Genomic DNA, 16913 nt, shown 5'->3' with positions numbered 1-16913 from the left:
ATTTTCCTGTGTCGGGTCACCGTGACCTTGAGCTTTGACATTGTGACCTAAAATCAATTGGGTTCATATGCAAGTCATGATCATTGTACCTATGAAGTTTCATGATCCTAGGCGTAAGCGTTCTTGAGTTATCATCCGGAAACCATTCGGTGGACGGACCGACCGACCAACCGACATGTGCAAAACAATATCCCCCTCTTCTTCGAAAGGGGTAAATCTTAAATGTATGCATATATCTGTAATAATTCGGCAAAATAAAAACAAGATAGGGGTTCTTAAACACGTCATTAAGGCTTCCTTGGTAGAGCGTTCGATGTTAACACAAGTGGTCTCGGATCGGAATTCTTTTGGATGCAACAATAGATTGCCATTGAGGTAGAGGCACGGGTATTGCCAATATCCACGCACAGTTGTTGTTCATGCTCTTACATACAATATCTGCAATCACAAGAAAATCCTACCAGATTTTGTAGGTCAGTTTTATTATGTCCCCCACCACTATATAGTGGGGGACATATTGTTTTTGCCCTGTCTTTGTTTGTTTGCGCCAACTGTAACATTTGTCATTACTTGTGCAATATTGAAGATAGCAACTTCATATTAGGCATGCATGTGTATCTCATGGAGCTGCACATTTTGAGTGGTGAAAGGTCAAGGTCATACTTCAAATATATGGGTAAAAATCGCCCATTTAATGTACACTTTTGCAATATTGAAGATAGCAGCTTGATATTTGGTATGCATGTGTATCTCATGGAGCTGCACATTATGAGTGGTGAAAGGTGAAGGTCATCCTTCAAGGTCAAACAAACACATCTTGTTTTTGTTTTATTATCGTATAATGAAAAGAAGTATCATTTTCTTTTATATTTCGGAAAAAAAGCGTACACGATTAGGTTCATAATAAAAATTACGTGAATAAAAAAAAAAATAAATAAATCTCTGCGCGGAGGTTGGGGTATTGCGCCTGACAAACCGCTTCCGCATTGTGATCATATGTGGCACCGTTGAATCGTAAAATAACAGTACATACAAGATCGGACGGGCGCAGGGACTACACACATATGAACTAGTTTATCATATGAAGTGTGTATTAGTTTGCAATAACTATCAGCACAATCACTCGAACGATCGATTTTTTATTCACACGTTTATTTTTTTTTATACGAGAAGGTCTAATTTAACTAAACGAAATGTAGCAATACTCAAAATCTCCTATCGGCCTTCTAGCCGCAATGAAATGCAATGTCCATAACATAAACCGTTAACACATTCAAATTTCGCGCCTAAATGTTCATGCATGCGCAGTCGAGCCACATGACATCACCACGGAAAATCGAGCGCGTGCGCCTGTGCAGACGATAGTTTCATTTTATCGTCTGCCAAGGCTGCTGATTCATCGCCTCAGTAGCTTTGTGTTCGTCGGAAGGAGCGCCCTACAGCGAAGAAAAAAATAGTGTTTTAATAAACAAATAAAATAAACTGACAATATGAGAGAAATTGTACATGTCCAGGCTGGACAGTGTGGAAACCAAATTGGGGCCAAGGTAAACCATTTTTTACGTTTGATTTATTATGACTTCAATTGTCATTGAGCTGAGCAAGTATTATCAGTTGTTGTCTTCATCAAGTTAATAGTCTCAACGTTTGATGGTGTAAATGTCTGGAATATTTTTACGGTCAAATGTCGTGCGGTATGTCAGCTATGTAAATGTGTACACACATATAATTGTATGAGTATACTGCAGCCTAGCCTTAACATCGGTTATGGAGTAATAATTGAACGTTATTTTATGTATGTATCATTTGCACGATTCATAGGCAAGCTGATATAGAAGGTGCATGTATTCGATGGATACCTTTATTTCAAAATCAAATATTAAACAGTAGATATTGAATCTTTTTATTTTTGTATGTGTATTATATTTATATGTTTATATTTTATATCATTGAAATCAGTGATCAATTGCTTTACTATAAAATACATGTACTTTAAACTTAAGTCTAATTGCATATTATGTGCGTTAAACACTAAATAATTTATTACTTTTTTTCAAAATGGGCTATTTATACGAATACCATTTTAATCAACGTATATCTTGAATATTTCATTTGGGTTCCAGAGAATTTTCTTAATAAACAACTAACCATTATTCATCAGACCAACAGGACAATGGAAAATTCAATAGTCTGACTACCGCTCTCTTCTGTTACCATGGTTACAATGCACTGACTCATGCGCGGTAATGTTCCGTTTTGGAACTAATTTGTCTTCTGTCGGCTGATGCAAGTTTTAAATTAACGTCTGCTACGCAGTGGTATTATTAATTTTGTTCGACGTTTACTATAACTACATATTGTGCACTGCTTTTTATTCGAGACAAGCGCAAATGTATGTATTTCATTCATTAATTACATATAATAATCGAGTGTTTATTTTCGAGATATTAACATTAAAAGGTTCCTGATAGGTTCCTGTTAAATGACATCATCGAAAGCGTAATAAAAATAAATATTTCCCCTTTTCAAGGAAGTGTAAACTCGAAAGCCGAGAATTAAGAGGGTTGCTTTTCAAAGTGTTGAATCTGTATACATGTACAAGTGTCTTACAGAAAAAACAGGTCAAAACCCTCCGCTCGGTACTTGCACTGTACATTATTCGTTTTAATGCATGGAGTTTCGCTTCTAAAATAATTGCTCCTTTGTATAAATGTAAAATGTGATGAAAGTTCTTTGAAATCGTCAGTTTTATAAATTAATGACGCGCTTTGAATAAAAATGGCCCGAAGGGCACACATGGGGATGAAATAAATTAATAAACTAGTCACTTAGTTAGCATTAATTTACGGCGAAAATGTTTTTAAAAGAACACAATCTTTCGCTATTGAATACAGACGTGCAGTTACCTATCTGTTCAATTCTTGAGCACATTTGTTTATAAGCAGTGTGCGTGAAAATAATGTAGCATGAAGTACATGCTGGTAACATTATCATTGGAATAACAACAATCAACAGTATACAAAGATTTGTTCGAAGGCCCGCTAGGCGTGTCTAACTTCAAAGTTAACCCCAAAATACTGAGGGAAAGGTTTGTTGTAATTAATTGCATTTTCAAATCCTGTTGAAAGCAATTACTGACTCAAATATGACCTACACAATATCATGATTATTCGCCAAGACTCATCGCTACACGGGCTGAAAGGGGCGTCGTGCAATTAGTGAAACAAGCGCTATAAAACTGATACATTTTAGAAGTACATGTGATTCCAACTTTCAATAACTTGTTCGTACTAAGTCATTCGCAACGAATTACAGTTTCATGATTGTATGCAGACGCAATCATTATATTAATTGGATGGTGTCCCATGACCAAGATTAACATATATATATATATTAGCCACGCTCTGTGCAAAGGGGGTTTAATGAATGTTCGTAAAGTGTCATCCCAGATTAGACTGTGCAGTCCGCACAGGCTAATCAGGGACGACACTTTCCGCTTAAACTTGATTTTTGCTAAGAAGAGAATATCTGTAAACGAAAAATATAAAAGCGGCTTTATGCACATGCATTAAACCCCCTTTTAACAGAGCACGGCCCATATATAAGTGTCTGGATCTTGCAGACATTTGTGTCCACGCTTACGTTCGCTCTTTTACGTAGATTGTACAGAGTATATTTTATAGAGGTCATTAGATACAAAAAGCAGTTATTGAGTCTTAACATCTGCTGCGCTTCTCGAAGACAGGTGCGCATTGTGCTGTTCGTTGAAATTCCACCATCTGTTCAGTCATTTAAAAGAATTGGATCATACCATCGTATTTCAAAGGCATCACGGTGAGAGGAAACTTACATAACTGTAGCAAATGAATCGATACGATGATCTAAGAACATACTCCTTTTTTTACGTTTCAAGCTCTATGGCTTTTTTTCTACGAAACAATATGGAACTCGGCCAAGTGAATATATGATAATCAGTACATTTCAATTTCTAAAGAAAGCAATGCTCATGGAACTCTGATTTTTATAGAATAATCTGAGATCCATTGTGTACACACCGGTCTTACTGACGATAACGTAGTGAGGTCACCATCTATGTTTAGAATGATCTGAGATCCATATTACTGTGCCAGTGAACAATGACGTCATGTCTTGCGATAAAAGATTCGATTGTGCAACAGAGGATAATTTGTAATCGATTAATTGGCTAATTGTATCGTCTCAGACAAATACGGTTAGTCATACAAACCGGTAATAACCATTAACAAGAATCGTTTATTCTTATAAAAGACCCACAACATTATTCCGATTCAATGCGCTTAATTAATCGCTTACAATTAAGTCATTTTACAAATTTGAATTACACCAGAACGGGTTTTTCATTCCACGAATACGTAATTTGCAGTTTGTTATTACATACACCGTAAATATGGTTACAACATAATTTTAAACAATGTCATGATCTCATTTAAACATTTGCATGGGAATTAATTTAAGTATTTTTGATAACAGTTGAACAACGAGATATGCAAAGCATTTGCACCTGCACTCTTTGAATTCCTTTGAACTGAACGCATAACTGCTTTGATTTGTGCGGTGTAACTATGGCCTGATACGTTATAGAAAAACATTTAAAACAGCAAGCGTTATACATCGGCTTTCTCCGGACTCCTCCGTAAGAATTTATGGAAAAAAAATCGTCTGCTGATCCATATACTTTCCCCATATACGATCCATACTCCTACTCCCTTCGACTAATATATATACATGGAACTGCATCAGAAATATGCCAATATTCTCCAGACATCGCTCGGGAGATCTCAGATCGTTTTCCATATAGCGGCAAATTATGCGGGAGCCACGCAGCCGCGACTACGTGCGACCATTTCGGGTGTGCCTTCGGGAGGATTCGTTACCGGCTTCATTAGAACCCGTGTTATATTGATTTTGTTGAATATTTCATGAGCTGCGTGTAGCATGTCCGAAATATTGTTGCACATGTTTGTTCGTGACATCACTTTTATGACTTGACATTAGGAACAGCTTTTTCTAATGAATGTTACTCGGTTTTGAAAAGCAAAGTTATAGTTGGTATTCCTGGTGCATGTGAACGTAAACCTGATTGTGGAGTTGCGCTTGCACGTGAAAATATTTCCAACCAAGTGTGTGTATTGCGAAATTTATTACGTCCTTTCCGCGCCAGAGGGTACATCATGTGTGGACCCGGAGTGTCCCCATCACTCCTACCTAATTAGCTTGCTAGACCCTTGAAAGCTGGGGCAGATTTAGAATTATAGCTGCAATTCCAGCTACTTTATTGGTACTGATATTTCAATTTTGGTGTGGTCTTGTAATATGGATGCGGGAGGGGGGGGGGGGGGTGGGCGGATAACACGGAGGAAACCCCACCTGACTGGTATAGTGACCACTTACCAAATCCACATGCTGCTAATAAAGAGACTTGAACTCGTGTCGCCTAGGTGAGAAGCGAGTGTAGCAACCTCTGCGCTAGCGTGACAGCAATCGCTAACCAAAGAGTGTGTTGACCATATTCCACGTATCCGTTACGTGGACATGGATTTTTTTCCGGGTACATACAAATTTACGTTTATGCTCGCATGCACGTGAAATACTACACTGAACCCGATATTCTATGGACACGCGAATGTTAACATAAACGTGAACATTGTGTGATACCTGTACAAAAGACGAGACGTCTACCAATTGAGCCGTTGGTTATATTCCACGTGTCCGGTGGTCAAATATGAACATCTTCCGTGAATATGAAACTTCGCTTAACGAGCGATTGTTCACGTTTACGGTCGTTTTACGCATAACCAAATAGGCGACGATGTGTAGTGGGGAAGCTTATTTACGACAGAAAAAAACATGTTAATTAAATGATAAATACGAGAACAAATCGAAATAGATTGCGCATATATTTCATAGATGTCATTAAATACAAACAATGTTTTCGGAGTCTTGAGATTTTCTGCGGTTCTGTGATCTTTCTCAAGATACCAAGTACTGGTTGTACCATAGACGCCAAGCACTGGTCGTATAATAGACATCAAATACTGGTTATATCCATATACACAAAGTACTGGTTGTACCATCGACACCAAGCACTGGTTGTACCAAAGACACCAAGTACTGGTTGTACCATAGACACCAAGTACTGGTTGTACCATAGACACCAAGTACTGGTTGTACCATGAACACAAAGAAACTGTTGTACCATAGCCACAAAGCACTGTTTGTACCTTAGATATTAAGTACTTGTTGTTCCATTGACACCAAGTTCGTTCTGGTTGTTCCATAAACACCAAGTACTGGTTGTACTATAGACATTTAGTACTGGTTGTACCATCGACACCATGAACTGGTTGTACCATACACACTAACCATCGACATCAAACACTGGTTGTACCATAGACACAAAGTACTGGTTGTGCCCTGGAAACGCACTCGATGGTGTCTCTTTAAGCATCAGTTTGCGACATAACTCACATTTTCATTATTGTAGACGTTCTTGAACTTTCGATGTTCATAAAATTAATGTGAAAAAGGTGAAACAATTGTGAATTAAATACGAAATACAAATGACATGCATCGGAATGGTATTGATTTTTATACAAGATTCTGTGTCACCCAAATGTTACACTCATATATAAGCTTGATTCAGTGTATCTAGTTTCATATACTAAAACGCGGAATGTGTATTGATTGACACTTTAGTGGTAGAAATTTAATGCCACGTATGTAGATTGTATTACTCACAATCATGCCGATGTTTGGATCAGTATATTGTTTGCTATTTATTGGGTTCACGTTGTTTAAAAGGTAAACCGTATTCATTTCAATAGTGTTTTGCGCGTGATTGACATGCTAAATCTGTTACTGCGTTTGCTATAAAAATAGTGCTGTATTTTATATACATTATTTAATTTTAAAAACATCAGTGAAACCCAAACTCATGATTTGACGTCACAAGCCGGAAAGTAGTCCCGACGTGATTATACGATGCAAAGAGTTTTAAACACTAAATAGTTACTCACTTTAGGTCAAGGCACCACTGGACAGTTACAAGCTTAATGTCAAGACTGCTGTTTTTACTCTGCCACTTCCTTTTATTTCCAGTTTTGGGAAGTTATTTCCGACGAACACGGAGTCGATCCCACCGGAAGTTACCACGGTGACTCGGATCTGCAATTAGAACGGATCAACGTCTATTTTAACGAAGCTTCCGGTTAGTATATTTGGCGCCATTTTTCTTCTTTCGGTTGTTGTGGATTTTCTGTTTATTCTGGAAGGTTTTCTCGGACAAGCATGGCATCAAGCCAACAGACTGATACCATGGTGATACCGACCTCGAGCTTAAGAGAATAAAAAGTAAAATAAAACGTGGTGTAAGGTAACGTGCCCGCATGCTCGCGCGCACTTGTTATCATTTTGGTTGGTAATTTACTACCTACATAGCAATTGCTTTGATTGACGCCCTGGAATAAGTGTTGTCGATCTAGAACAAAAGTTTGCTTTCTTGCAAACATATTGAGTCTATGGGTGTTATATGTTTCTTCTGTTGTCTATTTAAGTTTGGCTAGGACATCTTTTTTGGCAGTCGTGGACATGTGTTTATCTTCTTATGAATATGTACATTTCTATAATAAAGAGCAGAATTTTTATAAGCTCATGTAAATGCAGTGCATGATGATATAAATTATCCCGATATAAAAATCAGAGCATAAGGTAATACATAGTAAGCGAGTGAAACCCATTTCTGGAATAATTACATAAACGTTAACACATTACACGTGTATATATAATAAAATTCCGCTCAGTTTTGCGAACAGCAATGTCATAAAAAAAGAGGATGTTAAAACAACAAAATGTGTACTGTGTTTGTTTCTGTCAAAATATTAACTACGTTTTGAGATTAATCAGTGAATGTCTCTATCAAAATATTAACTACGTTTTGAGATTAATCAGTGAATGTTTCTATCAAAATATCAACTACGTTTTGAGATTAATCAGTGAATGTTTCTATCAAAATATTAAGTACGTTTTGAGATTATTCAGTGAATTTTTAACCGAGGTTTTAGAATATTCTTAAATGTTTCAGATATTACTAATCAAATTTAGCATCAATATAAACTATATAAGTAAGTTATCTTTCCCTTAGTGTACCACTAAAAACTACCATAGAACGCCTCTGCTCGTGTCTAGGTGGCAAGTATGTACCCAGGGTAATCCTGCTGGATCTTGAGCCTGGAACCATGGATTATGTGCGCTCGGGACCATTCGGGCAGCTCTTCCGGCCTGACAACTTCGTGTTTGGGCAGAGCGGCGCCGGCAACAACTGGGCCAAGGGTCACTACACAGAGGGCGCTGAGCTGTTCGACTCTGTACTCGACGTCGTCCGCAAAGAGTCTGAAAACTGTGACTGCCTCCAGGGATTCTAGATGACGCATTCCCTGGGAGGCGGTACCGGAAGTGGTATGGGGACGCTGCTTATTAGCAAGATCCGCGAGGAGTAACCCGACCGCATCATGAACACATTCTCTGTTGTGCCGTCTCCAAAGGAAATTATCAGCATATGTAACTGCGCGCATATATGTTTTAATATACGCAAAGTATTATATTACATATAGTTATATATTTGGCCATATCTCGAGCTTATCTGTTTTAGAATATTTAGCAAAATATTGTGACTTTTATGCGTTGACTGTTTTTCATTAAACAATTCATTTGTCGTATACCGCCATTTTACTTCGACTATTGGCACTCGTGCGCTATAACATTTCTTAGATTAATAATACAGGTTAATGTATTATAAAATTTTATATAACCTTTATTAAATCTCAGATTTTAAATACTATAAATAATACATGATGTCAATCGATAAAATTGTTAGGCCGGGCTGGCTAGCACAGTTTTATGCCGCGCTATGTGCTCTGTTTGTGCGCAATTAGCCAGTCCGGTCTCACCACTTTTGTAGGAACTGGAAATTAAAATATCTTAAAGTTCTTAGAACATCTCTTCTACCCCTACTGCAGTTGTTTATTACTGACAGCATTAGTTGAAATTAGCGATGTTTGCCGATTATATCGACTAGCTAGGCTTATCGGTGAAATGTTTTAGCAGATTAACTGGTCCCCTCCTATGACTGGATAACTGTTTACAATCAAAATGCACACACATAAATACCAACTTAACCCATTTATGCCTAGCGTCTAGAAAAAAAAGGCCTTTGCAAACAGCGTAGACCCAGATGAGACGCCGCATGATGCGGCGTCTCATTAGGGTCTTCGCTGTTTGCTTGAAGGGATTTTGTAGCAAATATTCTAAATATAGAAATAAATATACAAGACATCCCTAATTTTGGAAATAAATTGATCCAATTTAGAAGATGGGAGAGTCCAATAGGCATAAATTGGTTAATTAAATTGAATTCTTTTTCGTGCAGGTATCGGACACCGTTGTGGAGCCATATAATGCCACCCTCTCAGTTCACCAGCTCGTTGAGAACACGGATGAGACCTACTGCAACGAGGCTCTGTACGATATCTGCTTCCGGACCCTTAAACTGACCACATACGGGGACTTGAACCATCTTGTCTCTGCCACCATGCCCGGTATCACCACCTCGCTGCGATTCCCCGGTCAGCTGAACGCCGATCTTCGTAAACTTGCCGTCAACATGGTTCCATTCCCCCGTCTGCATTTCTTCATGCCCGGTTTCGCTCCTCTAACATCCCGTGATAGCCAGCAGTACCGGGCTCTCACGGTCCCTGAGCTCACACAGCAGATGTTCGACTCCAAGAACATGATGGCTGCCTGCGATCCACGTCGTGGCAGGTACCTCACCGTTGCGGCCATGTTCCGTGGCAGAATGTCTATGAAGGAAGTCGACGAACAGATGTTGAACGTCCAGAACAAGAACAGCAGCTTCTTCGTCGAATGGATCCCCAACAACGTGAAGACCGCTGTCTGCGACATCCCGCCACGTGGTCTCAAGATGTCCGCCACCTTCATTGGTAACAGCACCGCCATTCAGGAACTGTTTAAGCGCATCTCCGAGCAGTTCACAGCTATGTTCAGACGAAAAGCTTTCCTCCATTGGTACACCGGCGAGGGCATGGACGAGATGGAGTTTACTGAAGCCGAGTCGAACATGAACGACTTGGTGTCCGAGTATCAGCAGTACCAGGACGCCACCGCCGAGGAGGAGGGCGAGGTGGACGAAGGAGAGGATGCGGAGGAACCCGAGGCGAATTGAACTTCTTCGGCATTTTCCGTCAAACGTCGGAAGGCTTCGGCCGTGGACGACGTCCCAATGTAGCAAAGCTCTCGTAAATTAGAAAAAATGATGACAATAAACCAAAAATACAGTTATCGTAAACTTATGTGCAGTTGCGTACATGTGTTCAAAATAAGTTTAGATGTATTTGTTAAAATGATCTTTTATTACATTCTAAACTGCTAAGGTTATTTAGTTTTCTATGTTGCATTTTTTGTATTCCGGCAAATTTTATTTTCTCTTGTGATATTTTGGACCATTTGTACAATGTGTTACGGGCCGTAATCTACATAATAAAAGTATGCTACTGCTTTGTGTAAATTACTTTATTTTATTTTTTTAAACGTAATTCCCACAAATGGAACTTGCACAAGTATCTTTTTGTACCTATATGCACAAGATGAGTAAGTGAATTTGTTTTTGTTTTTTTCTTTGGTTAGCTGGTTAACCATTACTAAGTGCATATACTTATTCCAGTCACTGAAAAGAAAACTAGCAATAACGCTTATATTTGCATTTCTTCAACTTATTATGCATTAATAATGGCTATACAAATAATGTCTGCATACCTTTCCATTTTTAAATTTTTTAACTAGTATTTCTGTCTATTAATTCTAACACGTTCATATATTCTAGTGAATTTAATTCTCGGAAAGAGAAGTAAAATTAATCCAAGGACAGTGACTCTAGCAATGAAGATGTCGAGTAAAAGTCGAATTCACTCTCTTGTCAAACCGATGAAGTAAAATTAATCCAAGGGCAGTGACTCTAGCAATGATGATGTCGAGTAAAAGTCGAATTCACTCCCTTGTCAAACCCGACGATATACTTTGAAAACATTCTAAAACGACATGATTTTTACACATGCCCTTATATTTTTTTTCCATTGAAGTAAGACTTCAAAACCTCACACAATGGCAAATAGACTTCGTGGACAGTATATACATTTTATTACCACTTGTACATTGTACATCGTCACTCCGACCGTCAGTCTTAACCAAATTATATTACAGACATCAAAATTTCACGTTAAACAGAAGCGATTCTACAGTACTAAGTAGTGTTTGTTAAATAATATCTAACAATACACACGACAGTGGTTGGAAACAATCGCATTACAACACAATATCTTGACAGGGTGGCTCTCGGTTATTACAGTGTTTACATTTATGGGAAAAAATGGAGAAGAAACAAAGATGGAAAGAAGATTACCTTACGCACGCCATGTATAATAATATTATTAAAATAAATAGCGCACATTTTTGCTAAGTTTAAAGCTAGCAAAATAATTAACAATCAGACATATCTATTTTACAACAGTACAACACTAATATTTTTAAGTTGTATAGAATATGTGTGGGAATGGCACATATACCAAATACCACATGGATCATTATGCTATTAATAATAAATAACACACCTTTAAACGAAATGTGGAAACACAATGGAGCCTTGTTCTGAGAAAAATGGCTTAATGCATGTGCGTAAAGTGTCGTCCCAGATTAGCCTGTGCAGTCCGCTTTTATGGTATTTTTAATTTCAAGGAAGTCCATCCTTACCGAAAATCAAGTTAAGGCGGAAAGTGTCGTCCCTGATTAGCCTGTGCGGACTGTACAGGCTAATATGGGTTGACACTTTACGCACATGCATTAAGCCAAGTTTTCTCAGAACAGGCTCAATGTATAACAATAAGGCTTGACCTGATATTTAGGCGGACCGGTTAGCGCAGTGGTTGGTACAATCGCATGTCGCCTAGGCGACCCGGGCGCAATGCCTGTTCCCGGAAGCATTTGAATTTGGTTGGATGCCATCCTGCGTGACAAGTGTGGTTTCATCCGGGTACTCCGATTCCCCTTCGGTACAAGTGAAGACCACACCAAAGTTAAAATGTTTGTCTGTATAAACCCTAAACTGTATACCCCTAAAAATCTGTCGACATTTCCAATGGGTCATACGCTTGCCATTTCAAGTTATGTATTACTCAGCGCAAATAAAAGGCGATGAATTACATTTATGCTAGTCTTTGTGTTTCAAAAATGGCGTCTACCAGAAAATTTTCTTATCATCCGGGTAATTAGATAGGTGCGCATGGCGTCTTATATGTGTTTTCCGGTAAAAAAATGAAGATAATTTGGTGAAATTGTGTGTGTGCGTCTTTTTATGTATACCAGATTGGGATTCCATTTGAAACTAGTTGGTTTAAGATATAACTATTTCTACTTGATAACTTGTGTCATGATGGAGTCGGTCGGTCGGTCTGTCGGTCGGTCCGTCTACCAGGTGGTTTCCGGATGATAACTTAAGAACGCTTGGGGTTAGGATCATGAAACTTCGGTACATTGATCATGACTCGCAGATGACCCCTATTGATTTTGAGGTCACTAGGTCAAAGGTCAAGGTCACGGAGACCCGAAATAGTAAAATGGTTTCCGGATGATAACTCAAGAACGCTTAGGCCTAGGATCATGAAACTTGATAGGTAGATTGATCATGACTCGCAAATGACCCCTATTACTTTTCAGGTCACTAGGTCAAAGGTCAAGGTCACAGTAACCCGAAATAGTAAAATGGTTTCCGGATGATAACTCAAGAACGCTTAGGCCTAGGATCATGAAACTTGATAGGTAGATTGATCATGACTCGCAGATGTACCCTATTGATTTTCAGGTCACTAGGTCGAAGGTCAAGGTCACAGTGACCCGAAATAGTAAAATGGTTTCCGGTTGATAACTCAAGAACGCTTATGCCTAGGATCATGAAACTTGATAGGTACATTGATCATGACTGGCAGATGACCCCTATTGATTTTCATGTCACTAGTTTAAAGTTGAAGTTCATTCTTTTGCCTTATTCCATTACAGTTTTTTTATATGTATTGGACTGGTGTAACCCACAACTATGAATCTGTCCCTTTATTGTGTCCAACGCTATTAAAATTTGCTTTGTACTTAATTTGATACTTTCGTTGCAGGTATTTTTACCAAAACAATTTCCATCTTGGCCCTTAATTGAGGTAATTATTTTGTAAATTATGTCAGTTTACGTTTTCCATTCATTCTCTAGGACTTATTAGGCTCATTTACTCTATATTATGCTTTATGCTTGTTTTACAGAGGGGTTGACAGGAATGGCAATAGTGGGCGGGGCAGCACTCGCCCTGGGGGGGGCTTGATTGGACTTGGGGTCCATCTGGCGAGGAAGTAGACCAGAAGTAGACTGTTAAACGTGGACAAGAATTTAGTGGAACAAGACGCAACTGATTCAGAGATTATTATTTAAGCCATTGTGTCATTTAACTTCTGACAATTATTTTACAACTTTGTTTAAAACAACAACAAAATATGCTGTAAATGTTTAGCCTTTGAAGGTTAAAGCACACTAGGTCTAATAGTTTAGAAATGCATTTACTTTTGCTTTAGACTGGTACTATAATTATTAAAAGGATAGTGATAGATAAATACCATCTCTGTGAAATATTATGCCCTTACATTTGGTGGTACAAAATAATTTTGATGGGAAGTAATATAATTCAATAAGACTTTTTTAAAGTTGCAAAGTTTTTATTTTTTTATTAGTGTTTTCTTTTTTAATGAAAACTAATGTATTTGTGTTTAAAAATATCAAAAACAATGTTAACGACCTAGCGTTCAATTGATACGTTTAAGCTGTGTAACACACCTGTATGCAAAGTTATATGTTAAATTCGAACCTTCTACATTCTAAATATATTTGGCATAAAGAGATATATGGTAACAAAACCTATAAGTGTATATTTGTATGCATGTTCTTGTTTTTGTTTCTCAACTGTCATTCTTTGAATTTTCATTAAAGATTAAACACTTCCCTTACCAAACTTTCAATGTTTTCATGGAAACATGGAAATCTGGCCCATATATGGTAATACAAAAAAATATTTTTTTCATTGTACTAAGAATTCTTGGAGCTATACCGCATCAATATTTTTGCATTAAAATAATGAACTTTTGTAGCTTAAACGTTTACCTAGATCTGGTAATTGAAATTTCACCCCATACATTTGGGGATCAATTTAACATTATTCTGTTAAACAGAAATTATTCTTCTTATCCTGGCCGGCTAGCTCAGTTGGTAGAGAACAGCGCTACAAAGCTTAAGATTGTTGGTTTGATCCCTGTCCCGGCCACATAATTTGGGTATTGGTCATGAAATCCTTACATGGGCCATTCTTCCCTACCACTGAATCGAGTAACGGCGTTGTCAGTTACTGGCATAGTATGTGTACTTAGTATTGATAAACAAGCCACCCAGGAAAGTGGGCATTGGTAAACTTATCGCAGTGGTATGCTTAAAAATGCAGAACTAAATCCAATCAAGAAATGAAAGTCACAGTGTACAATATTCTAGAATACTAATATTCTGTTACAACTATATTATGTCTAGACCTGCAAGAAAAGTGTGTATACTCTTTCAAAGTATTTGGTTTAGGTATAAACCTATATATGTAAGGCGTGAATGCATGGAAAGCCTCGGGATTATCGAGTCAGCTATTTCCTGGGGAGAACCAGTACTTAGTGTCTCGAGAGATATTGAGAGCTAGGGGGACACCATGTCATTCAAGCCACAGAACCTCTAAGTTTAGACAATGTTCATAAGGGGCCAAGGAATGTTACTGTGCTCTGAGAGCTAGGGGGACACGATATCCTTCAATGCCACGGAGACCTTAAGGTTAGACAATGTTCTTAAGGGTCCAAGTAATTTAAATATGCTGACAGTTGGAATTGTGTGCTCCTGTGTGTTGAATGCAGATGATTGATAACTTGCATTACGTTACTTAAAATTTGTTTAAGGAAATCTAACAGACATTTAGATTGGTTAGTTTTTTTGGACTTTGGTGCTTATAATAAAAACCTTAGAATTGTATTAATATATTTTCTACCAGAAAACCTTAACTTTAAATCTTAAAAGTGTGTCATTTTGAGTACTGTAGACTTTATATAAATTTACAGTGTATGCCCAAGTCCGGTAACAGATTTAACAAGATACAAAATGCTCTATATTATTTTTTTGTGGAACAATATATTTAACACATGTTCATGTACCAAGTTAGTGTTTGTATGTCGTATGAATAGATATCGTTGGGGCAAATTAAAATGGAATAAAAAGATCCTCACATCAATAAAACAAGCATTTTGTATCCCTTTAAATCTATGTTACCATGCCACATCTGGCGTTGCAGTTTTGGCTAGTGCTATAAGGAACATAGATTTTTAATGTTTTAACTTATTTATTTTTTAAATATTATACAAAATATTTGTTGATTTTGAGTTTTTATGTTACTTAATAAGTGAATAAATCGAAAATGTTCTCATAAGTAAATAGTGATTTGTATATTACCTTAATTTGCATTTAATGATATTTGGTTTTCATCTACAATGTGGGATTTTTTAACTTTAAAAGATATTTATTATATGTTGATGTTGTTGTTATATGCATGTGTGTTATTGTATTATTCATTTATAAATATGTATATAGGTGTATAAAAGATAGGACATATAATTCAAAGAGTTCTGTACATTATAATAATTAATGTATGTATGTGTAAAAAATTAAAGAAATACAAGTTGAAGTGATTTATGCATATGTTAGTCTATGAGTGTTTTAAAATGATTGCAGCCCTCCTTGATATGGCGTAATACTAGTAGTATCTCAATAATTTTTGCATAATACTATTCCTCCAAACTTGCCGCTGTAATTCAGAAACACACATCTAGAACATAAATCAAGGTCCTTCTTGATAAGGCCCATAAGCTTGGATTTTTGTAGATTCACTTTTCACCGAATTGTCTGAACAATGCTTTCACCAGAATGTTGACGTCGCCAATCTTGGTATAATCTGCATAACCACTGTGGTAAAGTTAAATGTGGCTTCATCTCCATATCACTGATTCTGCTACAGGTATTTGATTGACACTTCACAAGGTGTTTAGGGTTATTGTGTAAGTTTACTGACCAAGTTCCTGAACGCTGACCTGTAATTTAGTGTAATTTCGTACCTATTTATACCTAAAACTTGGTTAAGGTAAATATTCAACATCTATGTTTAAATTTTTCTACTACTTAGAAAATTGGTTGAGGTAAGCTTGCAGTACCTATATCACTGTTTCTACTGTCATGTTTTCAACTAAAACTTTACACATATATTTGGCGGCATTGTGTGAGGTGGCTGACAAAGTTCTTTAACTCTGACTTGCAATTTTATAGAATTACGCCCCTTTTTGGTCAAGGTAAATGTGCAACATCTCTATATCACTGTGCCTATGTAAGGTATACACCTGAAACTTCACAATATGTCCAGGGTCATTGGAGATCAATTACCGAGTTCCATAACTTTGACCTTCAAAAGAGCAGAATCATGAACCTTGTTGTACTTTGAAATTGGTAAAGGTAAAAGTGTACCAAAAAGTGACATCTCGATGTCACTTCCAACTACAAGTATTCGATTGAAACTAAACACATGTTCAGGGTCATTGTGTGCGGTCTTTGACCAAGTTCCTGAACGCTGACCTTCAATTAGCAGACTTATGCAATGTTTGTACTCAGAAAATAATGGTAATTGTTTACTGCAACTTACTCCATA

At 37.3% G+C, this 16913-nt stretch overlaps 1 protein-coding gene and 1 pseudogene across 3 annotated transcripts in view; both read left to right on the top strand.

The window, feature by feature from the left end:
* LOC127833274 (mitochondrial fission 1 protein-like) overlaps nt 1-13758 on the top strand; it is a 75739-nt gene extending 61981 nt beyond the window's left edge. The window contains exon 6 of one of the 3 annotated variants that reach the window (XR_008027294.1): nt 13594-13758. Coding sequence is in view for 1 of the 3 variants with exons in the window: in XM_052358439.1 (XP_052214399.1) it covers nt 13411-13469 (59 nt within the window). In the remaining 2 variants the exon portion in view is untranslated. Of the gene's footprint in view, nt 1-13410; nt 13514-13593 lie in introns of those variants that run through there. The other 2 variants (XR_008027293.1, XM_052358439.1) reach the window with 2 other exon arrangements.
* On the top strand, nt 1394-10403 carry LOC127833275 (tubulin beta chain-like; annotated as a pseudogene).
* Nucleotides 13759-16913: the final 3155 nt, after the last annotated feature.

Source organism: Dreissena polymorpha, chromosome 6 (assembly GCF_020536995.1).
Source record: "Dreissena polymorpha isolate Duluth1 chromosome 6, UMN_Dpol_1.0, whole genome shotgun sequence".
Taxonomy (NCBI): Eukaryota; Metazoa; Mollusca; class Bivalvia; order Myida; family Dreissenidae; genus Dreissena; species Dreissena polymorpha.
Note: the sequence above shows the minus strand (reverse complement) of the source record. Positions and strands in the feature narration are given on the sequence as shown.